We start from the raw sequence: 22,967 nt of genomic DNA on the forward strand, positions 1-22,967 counted from the left end.
GATCCTTTTCTTTGAAGGGGGAGGGAGGGTAGTGACACCCATCCCTCTAGATCCTTTTCTTTGGAAGGGGGGGAGGGAGGGGGTAGTGACACCCATCCCTCTAGATCCTTTTCTTTGGAAGGGGGGGAGGGAGGGGGTAGTGACACCCATCCCTCTAGATCCTTTTCTTTGGAAGGGGGGGAGGGAGGGGGTAGTGACACCCATCCCTCTAGATCCTTTTCTTTGGAAGGGAGGGAGGGAGGGGGTAGTGACACCCATCCGTGTAGATCCTTTCTTTGAAGGGGGAGGGAGGGGTAGTGACACCCATCCCTCTAGATCCTTTTCTTTGGAAGGGAGGGAGGGAGGGGGTAGTGACACCCATCCCTCTAGATCCTTTTCTTTAGAAGGGGGGGAGGGAGGGGGTAGTGACACCCATCCTTCTAGATCATTTTCAAAACAGTTTTCTCATATATGAATTAAAGCTGACAAGCTTTAATTGCAAAAATCATGCATTCTATTTGTATTTTAGTGATAAATTTGTGAATTTTGACCTTTGACCCCATTTAAAAGGTCAAAATATAGTCCCTGGCATCTGCTCCTGGTTTTTATTCATTTCTCAGAAGATTTCAAGCATTAGATGTCCAATGATATGCATGTTCTATATCTTTTTCCATAAAAATAACTTTATTGGTATTTTTAGAATAGGTCATTGAACTTTGACCCCTGTATAAATTTTCCGCCAACCTCTACATGCCCTATCTTTTTTTTGGTAAATGTTGACCCCTTGGCTATTGAAATCAGTTGAAAAAACTTTCCATCTAATTTTTTCCCAGACTGGAGGTAACCTAGGGATACTAGTCTATCACAATTGATTTTCATGTATTCGCGAGGTAGAAATGTGAAGGTGTCACATCTATCATAATTCCCGCTATGTTGGTGGACACATGGAATGAAACAGACTATAGTACCGACACCAACAACTGAACAGTACCAGCAAACCTTGCCAGCATGGAGCCACCCCTGCAGGTATACAATTGCTTAATACTATTTACTTAAATATTTTTCTGATAGCAACCCCATATTTTCAGGGTACAAATTTAGATATGCGGTCCCGCCCAATTGCTCGATTTCCTTGGTGTTACCATACTTGTTTTTACCTTAAAAAACAGAGGTGAAAAATAGTTAGATCTAGACCCAGACTCCAAAGAGAGGAAAGATATGATCAAGGGCTCTCTGTCACCTGCCCTGACTGCAAGGGTGAAGCAGCAGCCATGGGATGAGACTCACTCTTATCAATGCATCTCATCCCATGGCAGCCTGCACAAGGGCCGAAGGTGAAAAACGGTGGTACAACGTTCAGTCCAGTGCCAAAGAGCGCATTAGCAGCTATAAAAAGGAGTGGTAGGAGCTGGTGAGTGAACTTTTAGCTAGATATATAGACTGAAATGTCTGAAATCTGGCTGGTTAGGTCATATTGGACAGGCTTTCGTCGCTCTATGACTACTCACAGCTCATTGTGCATTACTTATATGGCTTATGAGCTCCTCTTACAAGGTTTATGAGCTGCATCCAGCTCATAACAGACTTATGATCTTTTCTGCATACCTGGCCAGGCCTCCTGGAAGTTATGACGTAAGAGGAGGAAGCGCCTGACAGTGCCAACCTTTGACTTACGTTCCTCTCTCTCTCCCTCTCTCATTCACACAGGGAGCAGACACCTCTCCCAGCACCTTACCACAAGGGGAGAGTTCCAGCACCTTGCCACAGGGGGAGAGTTCCAGCTCCTTACCACAGGGGAAGAGTTCCAGCACATTACCACCAGGGGAGAGTTCCAGCACCTCACCACAGGGGGAGAGTTCCAGCACCTTGCCACAGGGGGAGAGTTCCAGCTCTTTACCACAGGGGGAGAGTTCCAGCACATTACCACCAGGGGAGAGTTCCAGCACCTCACCACAGGGGGAGAGTTCCAGCACCTTACTACAGGGGGAGAGTTCCAGCACCTTACCACAGGGGGAAAGTTCCAGCACCTCACCACAGGGGGAAAGTTCCAGCGCCTCATCACAGGGGGAGAGTTCCAGCGCTGAGATGTAAGCATGAGCCCTCTTCAAGGCTCTCGGGGCCGGTGCACCAAACCACTGTATCACAAATTGCTTCATGGCATGTTGTTTTTCCTGCTTCAGGAATTCTGAGAGTTGGGTTTTTGTGTTGTAGTTTTGTGCCTTGATTATTGAGAGGCTGTTTTATGTGATTTTGTGCCTTGAAGAGAAAAAAGAAGAGGAAGAAAGGGAGAGGAAAAGGAGGAATAAATGGAAGGGAGGGAAGACAGGTGTATTGTTATGTAATCTTGTGGCGTGAAGAAAAAGAGGAAGGAAGGGGAGAGGAAAAAGAGGAGTAGAAGAGAGGAGGAGAGAAAAAAGAAGGAAGGGAAGGGAGACTGAACTGAAGTGACTGCAGGTAAAGAGAGAGAGGAAGAGGCGAAGGAAAGGAAGGAACAGAAGTGTCAGCAATTTGTGACCTGCCACTGTGCTCCTGCAGGGATGAGTGCCCACTGTTTCTCGAGGTGGAGGACCAGTTGAGGACCAGCTCCAAGGACCTGGCAGGCCACGACCCCCGCTGTGAGAAGGTGAAAGAGAGACTCGTGGAGAAGGTTAGTTGTGGTTGGGGGGGGTGGGGGGGGGAGATGAAAGAGAGACTCACAGAGAAGGTCAGTTGTGTGTGTGTGTGTGTGTGTGTGTGTGTGTGTGTGTGTGTGTGTGTGTGTGTGTGTGTGTGTATTTACCTAATTGTAAAATACAGGAAAAGAGCTGTACTAGGCTCGTGCTGTCCCGTCTCCATAACGCTTATTATCCAGTTTGGCTTTAAATTCATGAATCGCTTTTGCACACACAGTCTCCTTGTCAAGTCCGTTCCATGTTGTTGTGCTTCTGTATGGAAAACTGTATTTCTTGATGTCTCTCCTACAGTCTTTCTTCATAAGTATGTTCTCTTAGAGTTTCCGGTACCTTAGTCGCTGCTCTTTGTATTCTTTCCAAAGGAATGTATGAGACTGGTGTCTATAAATGTGAATGGTTTAGGTGGTGAGGAAAAGAGGAGAGTGATGATTGAAAATTTTGTAAATGGTAGAGTGGATGTGTTGGGAGTGAGTGAAACACATATTCGAGGAACTGGTGTGAGTGATGGTAGAGAGGATACGTGGGAGGGTGTTGTCAGGACCCAGAAGACGAGGAAACAGAGGAGTGAGATATACAACTGTGTAAACATCTGACAGGACAAACATTAACAAAAAGGGTGACATATATATATATAAGTGTAAACATCTCAAGTACAAAAGAGGGGAAACAACGAGGGTAAAGGAAAACAGATACCCAGAGAGGAAAGGCAGGTATACAACTGTGTAGACATCTGACAGGACAAACACTAACAAAAAAAGTGACATATATAACAGTGTAAGCATCTCAAGTACCAAAGAGGGGAAACAACGAGGGTAAAGGAAAACAGATACCCAGACTCAGATATAGAAAACAGATGCCCAGTGGGCGTGGTCAGAAAGTGTGAACAACCATTGAAAAAGACTCTGACCCGTGACGTCAGTCGTGGCGACATGTTATGAGCCAATAATTTAACAGAAAAATCACTGAGGGAGTGTCTTAAGACTGACTCACGAATAGCAGGAAAAGTAAAACAATACAACATAATGAGCGAGCAGATGGGTGTGACAGGAAGTATTGGCCATTGGTTATGTAGAAAATTAAGGGCGTGTCAAGGATGTAAGTCCGCCTAAAGCAAAGAAAAATGTGGCCTAGAAATCAGTGATATAGGTAGACCGAGCTTGGTTCTCGCCTCAAGCAGACCTGCTACTCACTCAGCCGAGAATGGCTGTTGTGATCTTAATCGTGAGTAGAAATTCGAGAATCTAAGGGAAACCGACTGTATTGTCCTGGAGATTATAATGTAGGAGATGTGAAGTAGGATTGTGAGTGGGACAGGATTGTGATTATTTGTTTGCGATGTAAAGCAAAGGTAAAACCACTGGGTGTGGTAAAATAATGTGTTTCCATGACTTGTAGTAGATTATACAGTACTATAGGAATGTGTAGTAGGATTTGTGAAGAGAGTACATAATGATTGTGATGTAAGCAGAGAGATACAAACCACTGCTTGTGGAACGACGAGTGTTATTATTATTGGCAACAACTGAGCACATATTGTAGTATTATGTTTAAGACATGTCGTTTGTCATATGTTGCATCCATTGCTGAATATGCCAGTGTTATGATCGTCTGAGCAAAGAATATTGCGTAAGGCAATTACTTTCATTTAATTTTAAATAAATGTATATTTTCTTTTTCCCTTGTTTATCCCCGAACACCAGTCTCCAATAACAACTTAAGCCGGATCACGCTACCAGGGATACGAGACGGTGAGATCATTTATGGAGTAGTTAATGAGTGATAAAAGAGTTGATTTAATACAAGAAAAGAAGGGTCTAAAACTGGCGGCAGCGGTATAGGGATAAATAGGGACATGTGCTTACAGTGCTTTTGTTTAATTTACTCTGACGAGAAAACACCTCTTATTTTCATTAAGCTTTGCTCGTTTTAAGTGGCGGAAATAATAGTGACGATTTAATTATATAATTAATGGTTCTTCCGGAGGACATGGACTTTGACGATATGGTAATGGAAACTCTGGCCAACCACTGTTGTTCTGTAGTGCAATGGGTAGCACACGCGACTCAACCGAGAATTCATGAGTTCCTTCCCGGGCGGAGTGGAGAGGGATGGGCAGTCTCTTTCCACCCGCGCCGCGATCCATTCATCAGTGAGAGGGTGTCAGGTGACAGGCAGCGGCGGCGTCCTGCCTCTCAGGTTTGTTTGTTTTAGGATTGTTACCTCAGGATGGAGGGGAGCACGGGGTGTGCCGCGGCGGACATGCAGCCATAGAGTGACTTTGTAAAGGCCTAACCCGCGTCCCCCAGGTAGGAAGTGTAGAGTATGATCTAGAAAAAATGTGAAATACTAAGAAAAGTGTGAGGTATGGATAAAAAGTCATGAATGAAAAAAAAAAAAAAGGATAAATGTGTGAAGTAAGAGAATCAGAGGAAGAGGAGGCCAGGGTAGTGCCCCCCTCAGTTATTTACTACGAATAACATTAAATAAACAAATGAAAATAAATAAATAAATAAATAAATATGCACACTTGCAGTGGAAAAAACGGAAAATGAGCGAAGAACAAAACAGGGAGTAACCTTTAATATAATAAGATGAAGGCTATAACGAAGAAAGGAGTAACCTTTAATATAATAAGATGAAGGCTATAACGAAGAAGGGAGTAACCTTTAATATAATAAGATGAAGGCTATAACGAACAAGGGAGTAACCTTTAATATAATAAGATGAAGGCTATAACGAAGAAGGGAGTAACCTTTAATATAATAAGATGAAGGCTATAACGAACAAGGGAGTAACCGCCTCACATAAATATAAGGAAAAGAAGGCTATAACGAACAAGGGAGTAACCGCCTCACATAAATATAAGGAAAAGAAGGCTATAACGAACAAGGGAGTGACCTTAAAAATAATGAAAAGAAGGCTATAATTAACTTAACTCAAGAGTAACTTTGTTAGGCAGATCGCACTACTCATGATAATACATATGCAAAAGTGGCAGCGCTCCTAGAAACAGGAGCGTGTGTGAGTTTTTAACGGATGAATTTATTAAAGAATTAGGGCTCGCAGCAAATAACTGTGAAGCGAAACCCGTGAATATTGTCTCTGTGCAAAGATACCATATTGAAAATGACGGTAAAAGACAAGTTAATATGGAAGGAAAAAGTAGTTTCCAAGACTTATTGATAACACGCGATGTAGATTTGCCGACTCATATTATGTTGAGTACTGATTTGTCGTGTAACACGAGATTATTTTGAAAACATTGCAACTAAATGAGGAACAAAAGAACGAAGCTTAAAACTGATAATAGAAGGGGAAACCATACAATTATGCCAGGAAAAATATGTCTTATATCTAGAGGTGAAGGATCTTAGCTAAATGTAGATGGAAATGAAGAAGGTCTCACTGAAAATAAGGCCGTACGTTGCCAAGCAGCGGAACCTTTGCAACTGCATGCATCTGTTGCAGGTTACATAACGCTAGTGACGCAACTACAGGCAAGTGAAGCTTTATTTGAGCCTTGTGTTAGTACTCCTCAGGCTAGAGTCTTGTGCTCAGGGAGAGTTAAGTTAGCCCCTTCATCTGACAATCAAAGATCTTATGTCACTGTGCCGTATTTGAATATTGAAAGTGAGTGTAAGGATATATGATAATACAACGTTAGGATTTGTGAAGCCTGTCACTCATGAGCTATACGCTGATCTGCCACAAGTATCTAGTGTACAGACCGCTGACACAGCTAAAACAGACTTGAAGCCCGCAGAGCTTGAAGTAAGGAAGAAAAGCCTCTATCAAATTGTTGACGCTAAATTCCCAAGTGAAGAGAGAGAATTAGGTTTTAAAGTCCTTAATAGATAAATATATAACAGTGTTTTCCACAGAACAAGAACCATTAACAGTAACGCCCTATTTATTTAAGCACCATCAAGCAAAACACTGATGAAGTAGTGTACAGGCGTTCATATAACATTCCTATCAGTTATCATGACAGAGTAAATGAACAACTTATATCGCTCCAGCAACAGGGTGTGATCCGCCCTTCGCGATCACCCTATAATGCCCCACTTATCCCAGTGCCAAAAAAAGATGGAGGACTACGACTTTGCCTGGACTTCCGGGCACTTAATAAAACACTACGGGACGACCGGTACCCACTCCCTAATATAACTACCATACTCAATCAATTGGGAGATAGTGAGTTTTTTTTTTCATGCCTAGACTTGAAACAGGGTTACCATCAAATCCCCCAAGATGAAATCAGCAGAGAGAAGACGGCATTTTCTTCTCCAGCAGGACATTGGGAATTTACTTCCCTCCCCTTTGGCCTTAATACAGCCCCGTCCTGCTTCAAGAAAATAATAAGCACTGTCCTTACAGGACTATTAAGCAACAAGGTTCAGGTGTACCTTGATGACATAATTATCCTGGGCGATATATTTTCTAATCACGCAGATAACTTAGAACAAATTCTGGATCGCTTAAAGAAAGCCAAACTGACTCTTAAGATGGAGAAGTGTAACTTTTTTAAGGACAAAGAAGATTACCTGGGCCATGCCATCCGCTCAGAGGGAATAAGACCTCAGTCTAGCAAGCTGGAGGCCATACAAAACGTCCCGGCCCCTCAAACTGTTCATGATTTAGTCATTTCTTGGATTGACTAATTATTATCGCAAATTTATTGCAAATTATTCACAAATTGTGGCTCCTTTTCTAAAGATTTACAAAGGGAAGAAAGGTACACACACACAAAAAAAAAAAAAAATAAATAAATAATTAAAACTCCACTCATATGGACGGATGAAACAAAAATTGCGTTCTCATCCCTTAAGGATAGAATGCTTGGTACAGTCACTCTACGCATCCTACTACAATACTGGTGGAGTATTGCAATAACAGGATAATGATGATAAACTAAGACCTGTATCTTTTTTTGTGAGAAATTGAATACGACAGAACAGCGGTACAGTATAGTTGAACGAGAGGCTTTAACTGTAATTTATGGGTTACACGTAAACCGCCCATTAATACTGGGTTACCCTGTTGAGATCCACACGGATCACAGACCTTTAGTATGGTTGTTACAGGTAGCTAGTTCCAACGGCAGGATAGCTAGATGGCAGACTTTCATGAGTGAGTATGGTTTCACAATCAATCATTTGCCTGGCAAGGAAAATATAGTAGCATATTTTTTTTATCAAGGATGAAGGCTCAACAGGACACTGAGATTGAATTATAAGGACACGCGCGATAATGTTTGTGGATGGGGAACAACAAAAACCGTGGAACACGTGGATAGTGAGGGGCAAGGTATTGCACTAGTGCAGAAAAAGAAACAGGCGCCGAAAAATGAGAAAATAAAATATATGATAGGTATGGACCTGAATAGTGAGTGTATTGGCCACACACTTGACTGGAGTATTCAGGAGATTAGTGAGCTGCATGATGAGCAGCCAGCATATAAGTTTGCTAAAAGAAGGAAGCCCCATGAATGAAAATTGAGCAAAGACTCAGAGAAAAAAGGCATAATGTGAGATGCCGCCCCTGTTAGAGGTACAGGTGGAAATTGTGTTATATTGTGTTGAAGATGGGCATAATGTGAAATGCCGCCCCTGTTAGAGGTACAGGTGGAAATTATGTTATATTGTGTTGAAGATGGGCATACTGTGAGATGCCGCCCCTGTCAGAGTTACAGGTGGGAAATAAATGATGTGTTTTAGTGAGTCCGTACGGAGAAGCCACTAAGGTGGTGATTCTACCCCCCAAGTATTTCCAAGGCGATAACTCTGCCTCATTCGTCGCCACTGCAGGGCACGGAGGAACCAAAGTTACGTTATGTCGGTGTAGAAAGTTCGCTTTCTGGCCTGGAATGAAACGGGATGTAGAAAATTATGTAAGGAAGTGCGTCATGGTAGTCGTTTTAAAAGTGAGTTGGGAACTTGCACCCTGCTCCTTGGCGGCAATATCCAGACGTCACCGCTCCTTTTGGAAGAATACACATGGACCTTGTGGGTCCCATGGGTGTATCGGACAATGGGGTTCGATACGTAATGCCCATAGTTGATGTTTTTAAAAGGTATTTGATTATAGTACCCTTACAGAGTAAGGAAGCCCGCGAAATGGCAAGGGCGTTGTACGTGGATGTTGTTTGTGTACACGGTGTTCCTCAGACAGTTGTTACAGATCAAGGTTCAGAGTTCGTTAATTCCGTGATGCAGGAGATAAATTAGAAGCTACCTGTGCGACACGCGAATAACGGGTTACCATACAAATGGGAATGGAATAATAAAGCGCGCAAATTATACTGTTGTTAACATTTTGAGGAGAATGTTCTAGGAAATGTGTCCGTTTGGGATATAATGCTACTTATAGACATCTTGGCCTATAATGCTGCGTATTATCGCACCATAAAGGAGTCCCTATTTTATCGAGAGAGACAGAGAGAGGATTTTTAGAGATCCTCCTGTACCCTACACTATGTTAGAAAAAAAATCAGCAGCCCTGGTATGATATTTACTCCTATAAAGAGGAAATGGCTGTATTTGCAAGGAACGTTTATGATATTTACTCCTATAAAGAGGAAATGACTGCAATTGCAAGGAAAGTTTATGATATTTATTCCTATAAAGAGGAAATGGTTGTAATTGCAAGGAAAGTTTATGATATTTACTCCTATAAAGAGGAAATGGTTGTAATTGCAAGGAAAGTTTATGATATTTACTCCTATAAAGAGGAAATGGTTGTAATTGCAAGGAAAGTTTATGATATTTACTCCTATAAAGAGGAAATGGTTGTAATTGCAAGGAAAGTTTATGATATTTACTCCTATGAAGAGGAAATGGTTGTAATTGCAAGGAAAGTATATGATATTTACTCCTATAAAGAGGAAATGGTTGTAATTGCAAGGAAAGTTTATGATATTTACTCCCATGAAGAGGAAATGGATGTAATGCAAGGAAAGTTTATGATATTGACTCCTATGAATAGGAAATGGCTGCAATTGCAAATAAAGTTTATGATAGATGCCAGGTTTACATTGAAAAAGGTAGAGAAGAAATAGAAAAGAAATACAAAGCTTCAAAATCAAAACTATCAACGTTGGATACAGTGTTCCTCAAACGAGACCACAGAAAAAAGCAAATTAAAAGTTGTAACTTATTTTTGATGGACCCTACAGGGTAACAGAGAAGATCAGTGATATAATGGTAAAAATTATAAACCTCAGGACTAGTAAGGTTTCAACGGTCCCCACAGATAGAGTAAAAGTCCTTCATGAAGATTGCATCGACGTGCAGCAATGTCCAACGATTAGGCGAGCATACCCTTTAAATCCAGAGACAGACACTGATCTATTCTTTGCATTGCTCAACCCTGAAATCGCTGAGAAAACTTCTACCGAAAATAATGACTCGTAGCGGAGAGGTGACTGCTACTCATGACACATTAAATAATGTTCGTTCTACAACAGCAATAAACAGCTGATGCACAGGCCCTACCTTCTCAGGTTACTCCCAAACTTTCAGAGCCACCTCGGCATAGATAAAGCCTTCGCTCTTCGACGGTACAAGAGTTGCCTAATGTAATGTCAAAACTAATACGATATAGAACAAGAATAATGTATAAGGATAAAAATGCAATAATTGAGCGGAAATATAACGAAATAAACAACAGATTGATTTGACTCTTTCGGTGTACGACTCAATGACACAACAGGAGTCCCCAACACGTGCTGGCCAAAGTTTCACACCAACATACTATCTATATTATAGTCCTCACAGATAGAGACTATAGTACCGTTTAGCCTTACAGAAGATGTTTTAACTGCATTATATAAAGCACGGATTTTAACTGCTTCGTTACTTGAAATGTTATTCAAATGTCACCTGAGTATCCAGTTGTAAAAGCAAAAATATACACACTCTTTAATTTTGAAAACGAATTCAGTTCATTGTTGCATCATCTAAGAAAAGTTTTAGGCTATGTGATGACTACTATTCAAAACAAGCTGCATGCTTCTATGAATTATAGAAAAAAAAAAAAAAACGGGAAATAATTTTTTGGAGGATCCTTGTCTAATAACCTATTTGGTACCGCGACCCAGGCTCAAGTTGATGCTATTCATGAAAAAATAGAGAACTAGAGTCATTAACTGAGAAAGATTTTATATAGTTAAATGTTTATTATGGAAAACTCAACATCATTAAGTAATATGCATGCCATGCAATCTGCCTTTAATAGGCTATATTCAGCTGTAGATGTATTGAACCAAGTTGTGCGCCATTTTAGTATAGACTATGGCATTAGGAAGAGAAAAAAGCTCCTACAAGAATTGTTGTATTTTGACTTAGCACTCAGACACATTAGTCCAGGTATACAAGATTTAAAGTTCAGTCTGCAGGCTTAGCTGCAAACATACATAACTCCAACCATTATGTGAGACAAACAGTTGTTCAGCACATTAAAGGAAGCCTAGGTTCGGCCTCCAGGTCTTTTGTGCCTTGCAGTTCTTGATTTTTTAGCTCTATATAGGGATGTAATAACTGTCCTCCAGGACAACGGCTTTGCACGATTCTCGTAATTTCTATTTCACTAAACCTTTGCGAGGAGATCCGATTGACACCTTTGATGTCTTTCGAATCGACTCCCTTCCATTTTCTGTGCAGAATAGCACTTACTTTCTTATGTATAGTGTTGATTCAAGATGTATTGCCTTCAGTGAGAATAGGAAAATATATTTTATGCTTTCTAGTATAAAACACTGTAACAAGAATAACCATATGTTAGTTTGTCCTCCCACAGGCCCCGTCCATGAGGCTAGTGACGCAGCCTCTTGTGAATCGGCTGCTTTCTTGAAACATGAGTCAGTGATCAACCTCTGCCACACAATGATCTTGAAAACATTTCCCCCTATGTTTAAAAAAGATCCTGGCTACTGGACCTGTTCACTTGCCTCCCCCATCACTCTGACACTCACATGCCCTACCCATCCTGTAAACAGACATACTGTCAGCCTGACGGATAATGGGATATTGATGCTTCGGCAAGGTTCTCTTCGCAGTGCTGAGTCCATCCCCCTACTGGAGCTAACAGCTGGCTTGCAGCCCCTAAATTATGTGGTCGAGCCGGATCAGCCCTTTCAACCAGTAATCCATTGGTGGATTGTCTTCGCCATTGTCGTGATCCTGGTTCTTCTGCTGGTGACGTCTGCCGTGGGGTATTCCTATGTCCTACGCTACGCACGACGCCGCCTAATTCCAGACTCGAACCAACTGCAGACATTGCAAGGCATATCTTCTCCACCAACACCTGTGAGATCTCAGGGGCGAGATCTTCCGGAAGGGGAAGTAATGTCAGGACCCAGAAGACGCGGAAACAGAGGAGTGAGATATACAACTGTGTAAACATCTGACAGGACAAACATTAACAAAAAGGGTGACATATATATATATATATATATATATATATATATATATATATATATATATATATATATATATATATATATATATATATATATATATATATATATATATATATATAAGTGTAAACATCTCAAGTACAAAAGAGGGGAAACAACGAGGGTAAAGGAAAACAGATACCCAGAGAGGAAAGGCAGGTATACAACTGTGTAGACATCTGACAGGACAAACACTAACAAAAAAAGTGACATATATAACAGTGTAAGCATATCAAGTACCAAAGAGGGGAAACAACGAGGGTAAAGGAAAACAGATACCCTTACTCAGATATAGAAAACAGATGCATAGTGGGCGTGGTCAGAAAGTGTGAACAACCATTGAAAAAGACTCTGACCCGTGACGTCAGTCGTGGCGACATGTTATGAGCCAATAATTTAGCAGAAAAATCACTGAGGGAGTGTCTTAAGACTGACTCACGAATAGCAGGAAAAGTAAAACAATACAACATAATGAGCGAGCAGATGGGTGTGACAGAAAGTATTGGCCATTGGTTATGTAGAAAATTAAGGGCGTGTCAAGGATGTAAGTCCGCCTAAAGCAAAGAAAAATGTGGCCTAGAAATCAGTGATATAGGTAGACCGAGCTTGGTTCTCGCCTCAAGCAGACCTGCTACTCACTCAGCCGAGAATGGCTGTTGTGATCTTAATCGTGAGTAGAAATTCGATAATCTAAGGGAAACCGACTGTATTGTCCTGGAGATTATAATGTAGGAGATGTGAAGTAGGATTGTGAGTGGGACAGGATTGTGATTATTTGTTTGCGATGTAAAGCAAAGGTAAAACCACTGGGTGTGGTAAAATAATGTGTTTCCATGACTTCTAGTAGATTATACTTTAGGAATGTGTAGTAGGATTTTGTGAAGAGAGTACATAATGATTGTGATGTAAGCAGAGAGATACAAACCACTGCTTGTGGAACGACGAGTGTTATTATTATTGGCAACAACTGAGCACATATTGTAGTATTATGTTTAAGACATGTCGTTTGTCATATGTTGCATCCATTGCTGAATATGCCAGTGTTATGATCGTCTGAGCAAAGAATATTGCGTAAGGCAATTACTTTCATTTAATTTTAAATAAATGTATATTTCTTTTCCTTGTTTATCCCCGAACACCAGTCTCCAATAACAACTTAAGCCGGATCACGCTACCAGGGATACGAGACGGTGAGATCATTTATGGAGTAGTTAATGAGTGATAAAAGAGTTGATTTAATACAAGAAAAGAAGGGTCTAAAAGTGTGCCTGGGGGGGTTGTATGGACGGGGATAGATGAGAAGTATAGAGGCAGGAGTAAGGAAGGATGTGCTATTGTGATGTCTGAAAGAGTGTGGAATGGTGTGACTGATTATGGTTGGAAGGGATCAAGAATTGTGTGGGTGAAAGGAAAAGTAGGTTTAGAAAAGTATGCATGGGTGTGTATTTATGCACCAGTAAATGTGAAAAGTAAAAAAGGACTGAGAGAAAGGGAAGCTTTTTGGGAGGAAGTGAATGCATGTTTGAAGAGTTTTGAGAAAGAAAGGAAACTTATTATGGGAGATATGAATGCTAAAGTGGGTGATGAATGTGTGATGGATGTGGTGGGAAAATGGGGGATACCTGGGAAGAATGAAAATGGAGAGTGCCTGGTGGATGTCTGGGCTGAGAGGGGAATGTTCCTACTGAACACCTTCTTTCAGCACAAGAATATCCACCGATACACATGGAGGAGGGGAGAAGATAATGAGCAAAAAGGATTGATTGATTATGTGGCAGTAGATGAAAGGCTTAGAGAAGAAATTTGTGATGCGAAGGTAGTAAGAGGAATGTTCAATGGATCTGACCATCTTGCAGTGCTGGCAAAGTTAAAGATGAAAGAAAAGTGGGTGTTTGAAAAGAAAGGTGAAGTAATAAAGGAAATATTGAAGATAGAAAAGTTACAGGAAAAATAAATAAAAGATGAGCATAAATGTGAAATGGCAGAAGCTTTAAGTGAAAAATGTGAAAATGTAAAAGATAATACAAATATTGAAAAAGTTTTTGGAACACTTAAAGAAATAATGGTAACTACAACAAAAAAAGTGTTAGGGATGAAAGTGGTGAGAGATGGAAAAAGAAAAGGAAATTCAAGGTGGACAGAAGAGATAAGGAGGATAGTAAAAGAGAAAAGGGAACTTTTTAAGAAAACTCAAGAAAAAAATGTGGCTAAACAAGTAAAAAGGGAAAGGAAAAAGAAACATAGAGAATGCAAAATGAAATTAAAACAAGCAATACAAGAAAGTAAGAAGAGAGTTGATGAAGACTGGAAAAAGACTAAGTGAAAAATATAAAGGGAACAGGAAATCATATTGGAAAGAAGTATAAAACGAAAGAGATGCAGAAAATATCTCCTCAAGTAAAATAAATCAAGTTATGGATAAGAATGGAAAGATGTTGAAAGACGGGGAAGCTGTGAAAGAGAGATGGAGAGAATATTTCAAAAACTTAATGAATTTTGAGGGTGGACGTCCAGCAGCTGTAACAGCAGCAGTTTTGAGTAGAGGTAGAGGAGGAGTATATAAAGAAAGAAGCATAACATATGAAGAAGTAAATCAGGCAATGCAAAGATTAAAAAAATGGAAAGTCAGCAGGAATTGATGGAATCACAGCAGAAATGTTGAAGTGTGGAGGAGATGTAGTTGTTAAATGGATGGTCAAGATATGTGAAGTAGCATGGGGGGGGGGGGGGGGGTCAGCATACTGGATGAAAGCCGTCATTGTCCCAGTTTACAAGGGGAAGGGCAGGAGAGGAGAATGTGGGAGATATAGAGGTATAAGTTTCCTGAGTATACCCGGAAAGGTATATGAAACGTCATAATAGAGAGGGTGCAAAGACTTACAGAAGAGAAAATCTGTGAAGAACAAGGAGGGTTCAGGAAGGGAAGGGGATGTGTGGATCAGATATTTGCCTTCAGGATGGTAATAGAAAAAATAATAGTAAAAGGGAAGAAACTATACGCTGCCTTCATGGATTTGGAAAAAGCTTATGACAGAGTCGATTGGATTGCATTGTGGGATGTTTTAAAGATTTATGGTGTGGGAGGAAAACTGTTTAGTGCAATAAAGTCTTTCTATGAGGATGCATCTGCATGTGTCAAAATTACTGGAGAAAGAAGTGAACATTTTGAGATAAAAGTGGGCTTAAGACAAGGGTGCGTCATGTCACCATGGTTATTCAATATTTATATGGATGGTGTCATTAGAGAAATGAAGGGCAAAGTTGGAGAAGTTGGAGTAAGACTGTTCGATGAGGGAAGGAAGTGGGTACTGAATTCGATACTGTTTGCTGATGACACGGTGCTCATTGCAGAAAATGAAAGTGACCTACAGAATGTGGTAAGTGTTTTTGATAGTGTCTGGAACAGGAGAAAGCTGAAAGTAAATTTCAACAAAAGTAAAGTGATGGTTTGTGAGCGAAGTAGAAGTGAGGTTGCAGATTTTGTATGCCCATATAAAGTGGGAATTAAATGTGAAAAAGAATGCAAAATAGTTTTGAATGGTGAAGAAATGGAGGTCAATGAGTTTAAGTACCTTGGATCAGTTATGTGTAAGCATGGTGGTATGGAGGGAGAGATAAGAGAAAGGGCATTGCAAGGAAGAAAGGTGGTAGGGTCTTTGGGACGAATCATGAATGGCAGAAGTATGAGCATGGAAGTTAAGAGGGATTTGGGAAATACAATAATAGTACCAACCCTCACATATGCAAGTGAAACGTGGGCCTGGAATGAAAGTCAGAGGTCTAGAGTGCAGGCAGTGGAAATGAATTATTTGATGAGTGCTTGTGGTGTGAGTAGAATGGATGGAATGAGTAATGAAAGTGTGTACGAGCATTTTGGAATGTGTCACAGGGGTGAAGGGAAGAAGTGTGGAGTGGTGGAAGTGAAGCGACAGACCTTGAAGTGGATTGGCCACATGGAGCAAATGTAGGAGAGTAAGATGACCAGAAGGGTGTATGTGAGTGAGATAGAGGGAGGGAATGCTAGAGGACGACCTCCAGTGAAATGGAGGGATAGGGTGCAAGAGTACATTGGGGAGGGGGGGAAAGATCTTTGAGAAACTTTGAGCAGGCAAGGAGGGAGTGTCTGGATAAAGTTGGAAGCTCTTCTGCCGTGGCCATCCCCTGGTGGGAGCTCCTAGGAGCAGGCGTCGATGAACTGATGATGATGATGAATATACATTATGTACTGGGTCTGCTGAAGATAAAAAAAATTGGGTTATCAATTAGATGAACCATGATCCCGGGGTATTGAATGGGGAACTTGGACTATATAATTGCTCCAATATATATAATTATATATAATTATATATAATTGGCCAATTGATCTGTAATAGACAATAGCAGCATGATGAATATTGGTAAGTCCCATGACAATTACACACTAGGTAAATCTAGAATTTAGATCATCCCAACGGTGAAGAGAATCATGCTTGCTTGAGTGTTCCGGCTTTAACCCAGAAACGATTGCATTCTTACTAGTAACTGGCCTAATAAATTGTTTCTTTAAAATCCTACATAGAATTGATAAAGAAAGTAGCAAGTTTCAGGCCCGGATTAATCTTGCATTGGGTCCTACGCCACCCACACTTTTGGGCCCCCTCCCCCTTGAATAAATTAGGCACGATCTGGACAATTTCATATTTTATTGAACCATCATAATGAATTAATGATACAAGATATTTACTACAGATTGTCATCATCTTTGTTTTCTTTATATTCTATATTAGCAGAATACATACCATACTTATGAACATAGGTAACTATAGCAGCTACACCAATGCCCGTTTTCTTGATTTCTCTTGTGAAAACCGTTCAATTATGGTTTCAAATGTCATTGAGGAGGTGACATCATTTTCAATTGACACAACAGACAAAGCATTCAGTCATTTTTTGAGTCACTATTGAACAAAATCTGTTTTTGATCAAAGACAGTTTGGAAAATGAACGTTCACCTTCACAGACCGTGACCGGTAATGTTAAGAACAGTCGTAGAGCAGTTGAAACATTGGCAAATGTTGACTCTACAACTGGATTCTTCCTTAAGTATTTTAACAGGACATGAGGATCACAATCCAACTTCAAATGGGCTACAAATTCTGAGAATGTTACAAATTCATTCTCGCAGTGGGGTTCCAAGTCATTGATGTATTTTTTCACCAAGCTGGATACATCAACTCTCAGCTGTGCAGTATCATTCTCCCTCAATGACTTGATAAAGGCAAAGTTGTCAGATATATTGTGATAAGCCTGGCGACGTTGAGCTAAACTTGCAAGTAACTTGTCAATGATGACAACAAAACTGTACAGGGACTTTTTGTGCATCTTGAAGATCTGCATCAGGTTCAGCAGAATCATCAGCTTGACGCCGCCGTCCTCTCTTCCGTACCTTTTCCGATACATATACTTGCTGAACATTTTCCATGAGATTTTTTTGCATCATTGTCCAGTTCATCAAATTGTTCACAAAGCTCAGCAACAAAACTTTTAAGTGATAGAAACAACGATACAGCCATGTTGATATAAATATTTGTGCTTTGGAGAAGAGTACTAGCTTTCTGAAAGCGCTGGAGTATCTTGTTCCAAAGAACACACATAAATGCATTTTCAAGAAGGCACATTTTCTCTGCAAAAAACTGATGCAGCAAGTCGAGCATCTCCTTTTACATCCTCATTGTCTGCAATTTCATTTAATTAACATAACATAGATGCTAGTTAAGTGCAGTGCTTTCACTGATTCAGAATGGAAATGCCAACGTGTGGAAGATAATGTTTTTAGGGTTAGAATTCTACCATTTTCATTTGGTGACAATCCCTTTGTTAGGCAATTCCAGTGCTTTGTTGATCCAAATGAATATGCATATAATTTCTGCACAAGTCCAAAGAAATTGCAAGCATCCAGGCAACAGTTGACACTGGCAATCCCAACTATATTTAAAGAATGTGCTGCACATGGAATGTAATCTGCTAATGGATTTATGTCCTTAATTATTGCTCGTAGACCAGCATATTTCCCTGACATATTTGCAGCGTTGTCATAACTTTGGCCTCTGCAGTCATCAAGGGATAGAGTAACTTTCTCGAGAGTTTTCAGTACATCTTGTTGAAGACTTTCACCCGAATGGCTGAAAATAGGAAGAAACTTCAAAAATCTCTACAGTCAATGACATCTCAAGTAATGGACGGCTTACTCTTGATTTTGCGGCGCCCTAGTCATTAAGCCGTGAATTTTGGAAAATCAACCGCTTTGGTGCGAATCGCCATAACTCCCTTATTTCTGGGGCTACAGAAAAGTTTATGATATCAATCGACGGCAAAATGAAAGGGCTATATTATTTTAATTAGCAACCGGGCTCGAAAACCGACTCGAAAGGGTAAAAAATCGAATAAATTTGCAGAAAACGACTCGGAAATAAACCTATTTTCAAATTCCCTAAGTTGAAACCCGCTCATTTTTTTTGAGAATTTCAAAAAACTTATATAACAAATGATTTAGCCCTGCCAATGGGCTTTCCAATATGGTGCATAACATTTCCCTTCTCCCAGTAGTTTCGTCGCTAGAGCTTCAAACGTAAACCCTGTCGAGAGTGATTTTGATGAACTCCAGACACTTTGCCGTTTTCGTCTAGTGTGGCCTTGCTATTGCCTCTAGAAGGCTGTACTTTGGCGTGTAGCCCCTCTAGGCAATGTAGTTTGACCAACTTGAATGATTTTTTGATAGCTCGATTTTCGGCCCTTTTGCCGCGATTTGGACACGTCCTAGTTTTTTTGCTTTTAACTTTTTTATTTATTTAATGCTTTCCAACTTTTTTCTGATCATTAATCTGTATTAAAAGAGCTTTCATTTGCTACCAAGAACGCCTTCCTAGCTTTAATAGTTTTTGCTCGAGCTCGACCAGAATTCGCGACGAACATTCGCTGAATCTGACTCATTTCATGCGCCGCGACGAAAAACCTTCCTGACACTACAAAAATTAATATATCTGCATAAAAAATCATGTATGAACATTTCAATACGTTGACTATCTTACATTAAAACCATTTTAAGATATCTATATAAAAAGTTACTAATTTTATATAATCATTTCATTATATAAATCAACCTATATTGAGCGCCTTATTATAATGTTATTTCTTATTTTTTTTTAGTATTATTCATAGATGGGAAGAAATAAGGTTGAATACTAAAAGAAATAAGAAATAACATGTATAATAAGGCACTTAATATAGGTTGGTTTCTATAGTGAAATGATTATACAAAATTAGTAACTTTTTATATAGGTATCTTAAAATGGTTTTAATACAAGATAGTCAACATATTGAAGTGTTCTTATATGATTTTTTATGCAGATCTATTATTTTTTTGTGGCCATACTGGCGAGTTGCCGGTTTCCCGCCGCCCGCCGGCGCTGTTGACTTAATTGTATTGCCAACACTTGTAAACAAGTTGTCGCTATTTTATTTTATCTATTTATTTATTTTTCTTTTTTTTTCGATCAACAGTCCAACGGAGCATATTGATCTCCCTGAGACTACGGGCATTTCCGGGATTTCCATTATGTGGGGGCCCAATTATGGGTCGGGTCTCTCAGGTTTTCTGGGCCCCTCACTGCTTGGGGCCCTACGCCATGGTGTACTTGGCGTATAGGATATTCCGGCCCTGGCTAGTTTCATATTTTATTTGGCATTGGCCAAGCCTCACCTTGATGTTTCATTTCAATGTGGGACATTTTTAACTGAATTTTGTCCGGGGTCACAACTGTACCCAGTCCCTTGGCGGGAAGGAGACGGAAATGCAACACCCCTCATTTTCTTCTCTGCAAGGGCTGTGAGGAAAATTACTACAATATTTCAATAAAATTCAAATAATTTTGTATGAAAATATAAATATAGATCCAAAATTATAGCAGAGAAGAAATCCTTGCTGAAGCCTGATTTTACCATTATCAGCTTGATAAGAGGGTGTCAAGAAGCAATTGGAGTTGCAAAGTTTTCCCTACAATGGCTTGATTTTTTTTATTATGCAAAAAAATAAAGCAATTAAGGTGACCAACACTTTCTTATTTGCTATATTTTCATTTGTATTTTACTGAAAGATTGCAGCATGTGCCCAACCTCTCAGCCATTTTAAAGAGGGACATGAGAGGTGTTGTATTTCCACCACCACGCCGAGACACCAGATGGCACAGTGCTGGCCCCTACTTGCATGGAATTCAAAAAGTCCTCCATTCTGGTTTCCTTATTACAGGTCTTAGAGTGTTTAGATAATGATCCATGCTTACTCAAAAACTTATCATACAGGGAAATATTAAAGTAGCTACTATGTGTTTCAGGCGCTATGAAACACAGTTTTTTGAATATAACATTTTAACAAAGCATCGGACAAGGATGGTATTTTGGAAGACGATGATTAAGACCCCGACCTAATTGGCAAAAATAGGCTTAGGTGCCAAATGTGAATGATTACGGCACTTGTAAGAGTAACTTCAAGGTAAACTTCACTAAAATATACAGGCACGGGTAGCGAGGCTAGGTGCCTCTCATTCATGACGTCCATGTGACTTGTAACTATGACGTAGTAGTCATCATCTCAACCGGCAGTTCTCTCTCTCTCTCTCTCTCTCACACACACACACACACACACACACACACAGTAAAAATAGTTCAGCCACTGCTCTATGTTATATACTTACAGCATGTTGTACCAAAGACCGTATTTTCCATGCAAAGGATAAGTAATTTCCTGCGAGTAAAACTTTTTTCGCAAATATATAATAATTTCAAATGAGCATCATCACTATGTATAGGACTGAACTAGTGTGTGTGTGTGTGTGTGTGTGTGTGTGTGTGTGTGTGAGAGAGAGAGAGAGAGAGAGAGAGAGAGAGAGAGAGAGAGAGAGAGAGAGAGAGAGAGAGAGAGAGATTTACATAGATTCTTAAACCTAAGTGATTTTACATTAATCAGAAGGCTCCAAAACATTGCATTTCTACTTTAGTTGAGTAGAGAGAGAGAGAGAGAGAGAGAGAGAGAGAGAGAGAGAGAGAGAGAGAGAGAGAGGACAGAGAGAACTACCAGTTGAGTCAGTGATTACTGCTACTTCATAGTAAAACGACACATTGACGTCACGCCTTCAACGAGAGAGAGTACATGATGACGGCACGTAGCCTCGCTACCTGTGCCTGTATATTTTAGTGAAGTTTACCTTGAAGTTACAACTACAAGTGCCGTAATCATTCACATTTGGCACCTAGGCCTATTTTTGCCAATTAGGTTGGGGTCTTAATCATCGTCTTTCAAAATACCATCCTTGTCCGACGCTTTGTTAAAATGTTATATTCGAAAAACTGTGTTTCATAGCGTCTGAAACACATAGTAACTCTCAATCTCTTCCACATTCCCTCCTTTCCTTTAACCCCCCCCCCTCTCTCTCTCTCTCTCTCTCTCTCTCTCTCTCCATCTTTTTTTTCTTCTTTTAGAGCTTAATTTCTTATTTCTTTCCTTTCTTATTTTCCTTCCTGGTAACTTTCTTCATCCTCCTCCTTGCTCAAGGGGGGAGAGTAACCACTCCTAGTCAACAGAAAGAATCCGGCCTGAGCAGGCTCGAACCGCCACCCTGTCAGACTGTGAAGCCTGGAAGCACAACGCTGTAACCAGTGTGTGTGTGTGTGTGTGTCCTGGTTCACTCCAGTTCTTGTTGGTTTGTTAGCATGTTTTCAGTGGAAAAGTTTGGCATAAAGATCCAGTAAGGAAATATTTTTTGGAAGGTGAAAAGTAAGAATTACATTTCTTTCCACAACTCCTTTATTTACACAAATAGTTATTAAAAATACATCTTGAAATCTTTCATCTTGTTTGTGTGTGTATGTGTGTGTGTGTGTGTGTGTGTGTGTGTGTGTGTGTGTGTGTATATATATATATATATTTATATATATATATATATATATATATATATATATATATATATATATATATATATATATATATATATATATATATATATATATATATATATATATATATATATATATATATATATATATATATATATATATATATAGATTCTAGATTCTAGGATCAAAGATGAGCTCTGGGAGGGCAGCATGAGCCAATGCAAGATGGCGCCACTATAAACACTCGCCTGCGCCAGAACGGCTGGGCCGACCATCAGGACCTACCGGAAAGAAGCCTTGGACCGACCAACAGGATCCACTGGAAGAAGCCTACCATGTAATAGGCTGCAATATAATATATATATATATATATATATATATATATATATATATATATATATATATATATATATATATATATATATATATATATATATATATATATATATATATATATATATATATATATATATATATATATATATATATATATATATCTATATATATATATATATATATATATATATATGTATATATATATATATATATATATATATATATATATATATATATATATATATATATGTTTGGTTGAAGGTGATAGCTAACTCAGCGTTATATATCTTCTTGAGTAAGTTTTCCTTGTTTCTTAAGAGTGTCTTGTTCTCTTTTGATAAGACTGAGATGACATCTCCATATGGTGTCATCGTTGTCGCCAGATCGCGATTTCGGGTCCTTGACCCTTCTTCAGTGGCAGGAGTGGAGCTGTGTCCGTCTTGAGGTCTCGAGTGAGAATGACTACACCGCGTCCGCGCTGGCCTTTTATACAGGCTAGGCGGGCGCTGATTGGCTGAGCGCCTCAGCGGCTGATTTTCTTTTCATGCTCGGAAGTGCTTGTAAGTCTAGGTGCTGGATGTTCAAGCTAGGCTCCATTT

At 39.7% G+C, this 22,967-nt stretch overlaps 1 protein-coding gene across 1 annotated transcript in view; it reads left to right on the forward strand.

Annotated features, from left to right (window-relative positions):
* LOC126994359 (putative protein TPRXL) overlaps positions 1-22,967 on the forward strand; it is a 34,517-nt gene that overhangs the window by 8,961 nt on the left and 2,589 nt on the right. Inside the window, exons 4-5 of the mRNA XM_050853680.1 lie at positions 1,687-2,066; positions 2,515-2,636. Coding sequence (XP_050709637.1) covers positions 1,687-2,066; positions 2,515-2,636 — 502 coding nt within the window. The remainder of the gene's footprint in view (positions 1-1,686; positions 2,067-2,514; positions 2,637-22,967) is intronic.

This window comes from Eriocheir sinensis, unplaced genomic scaffold, assembly GCF_024679095.1.
Source record: "Eriocheir sinensis breed Jianghai 21 unplaced genomic scaffold, ASM2467909v1 Scaffold78, whole genome shotgun sequence".
NCBI classification, from domain to species: Eukaryota; Metazoa; Arthropoda; class Malacostraca; order Decapoda; family Varunidae; genus Eriocheir; species Eriocheir sinensis.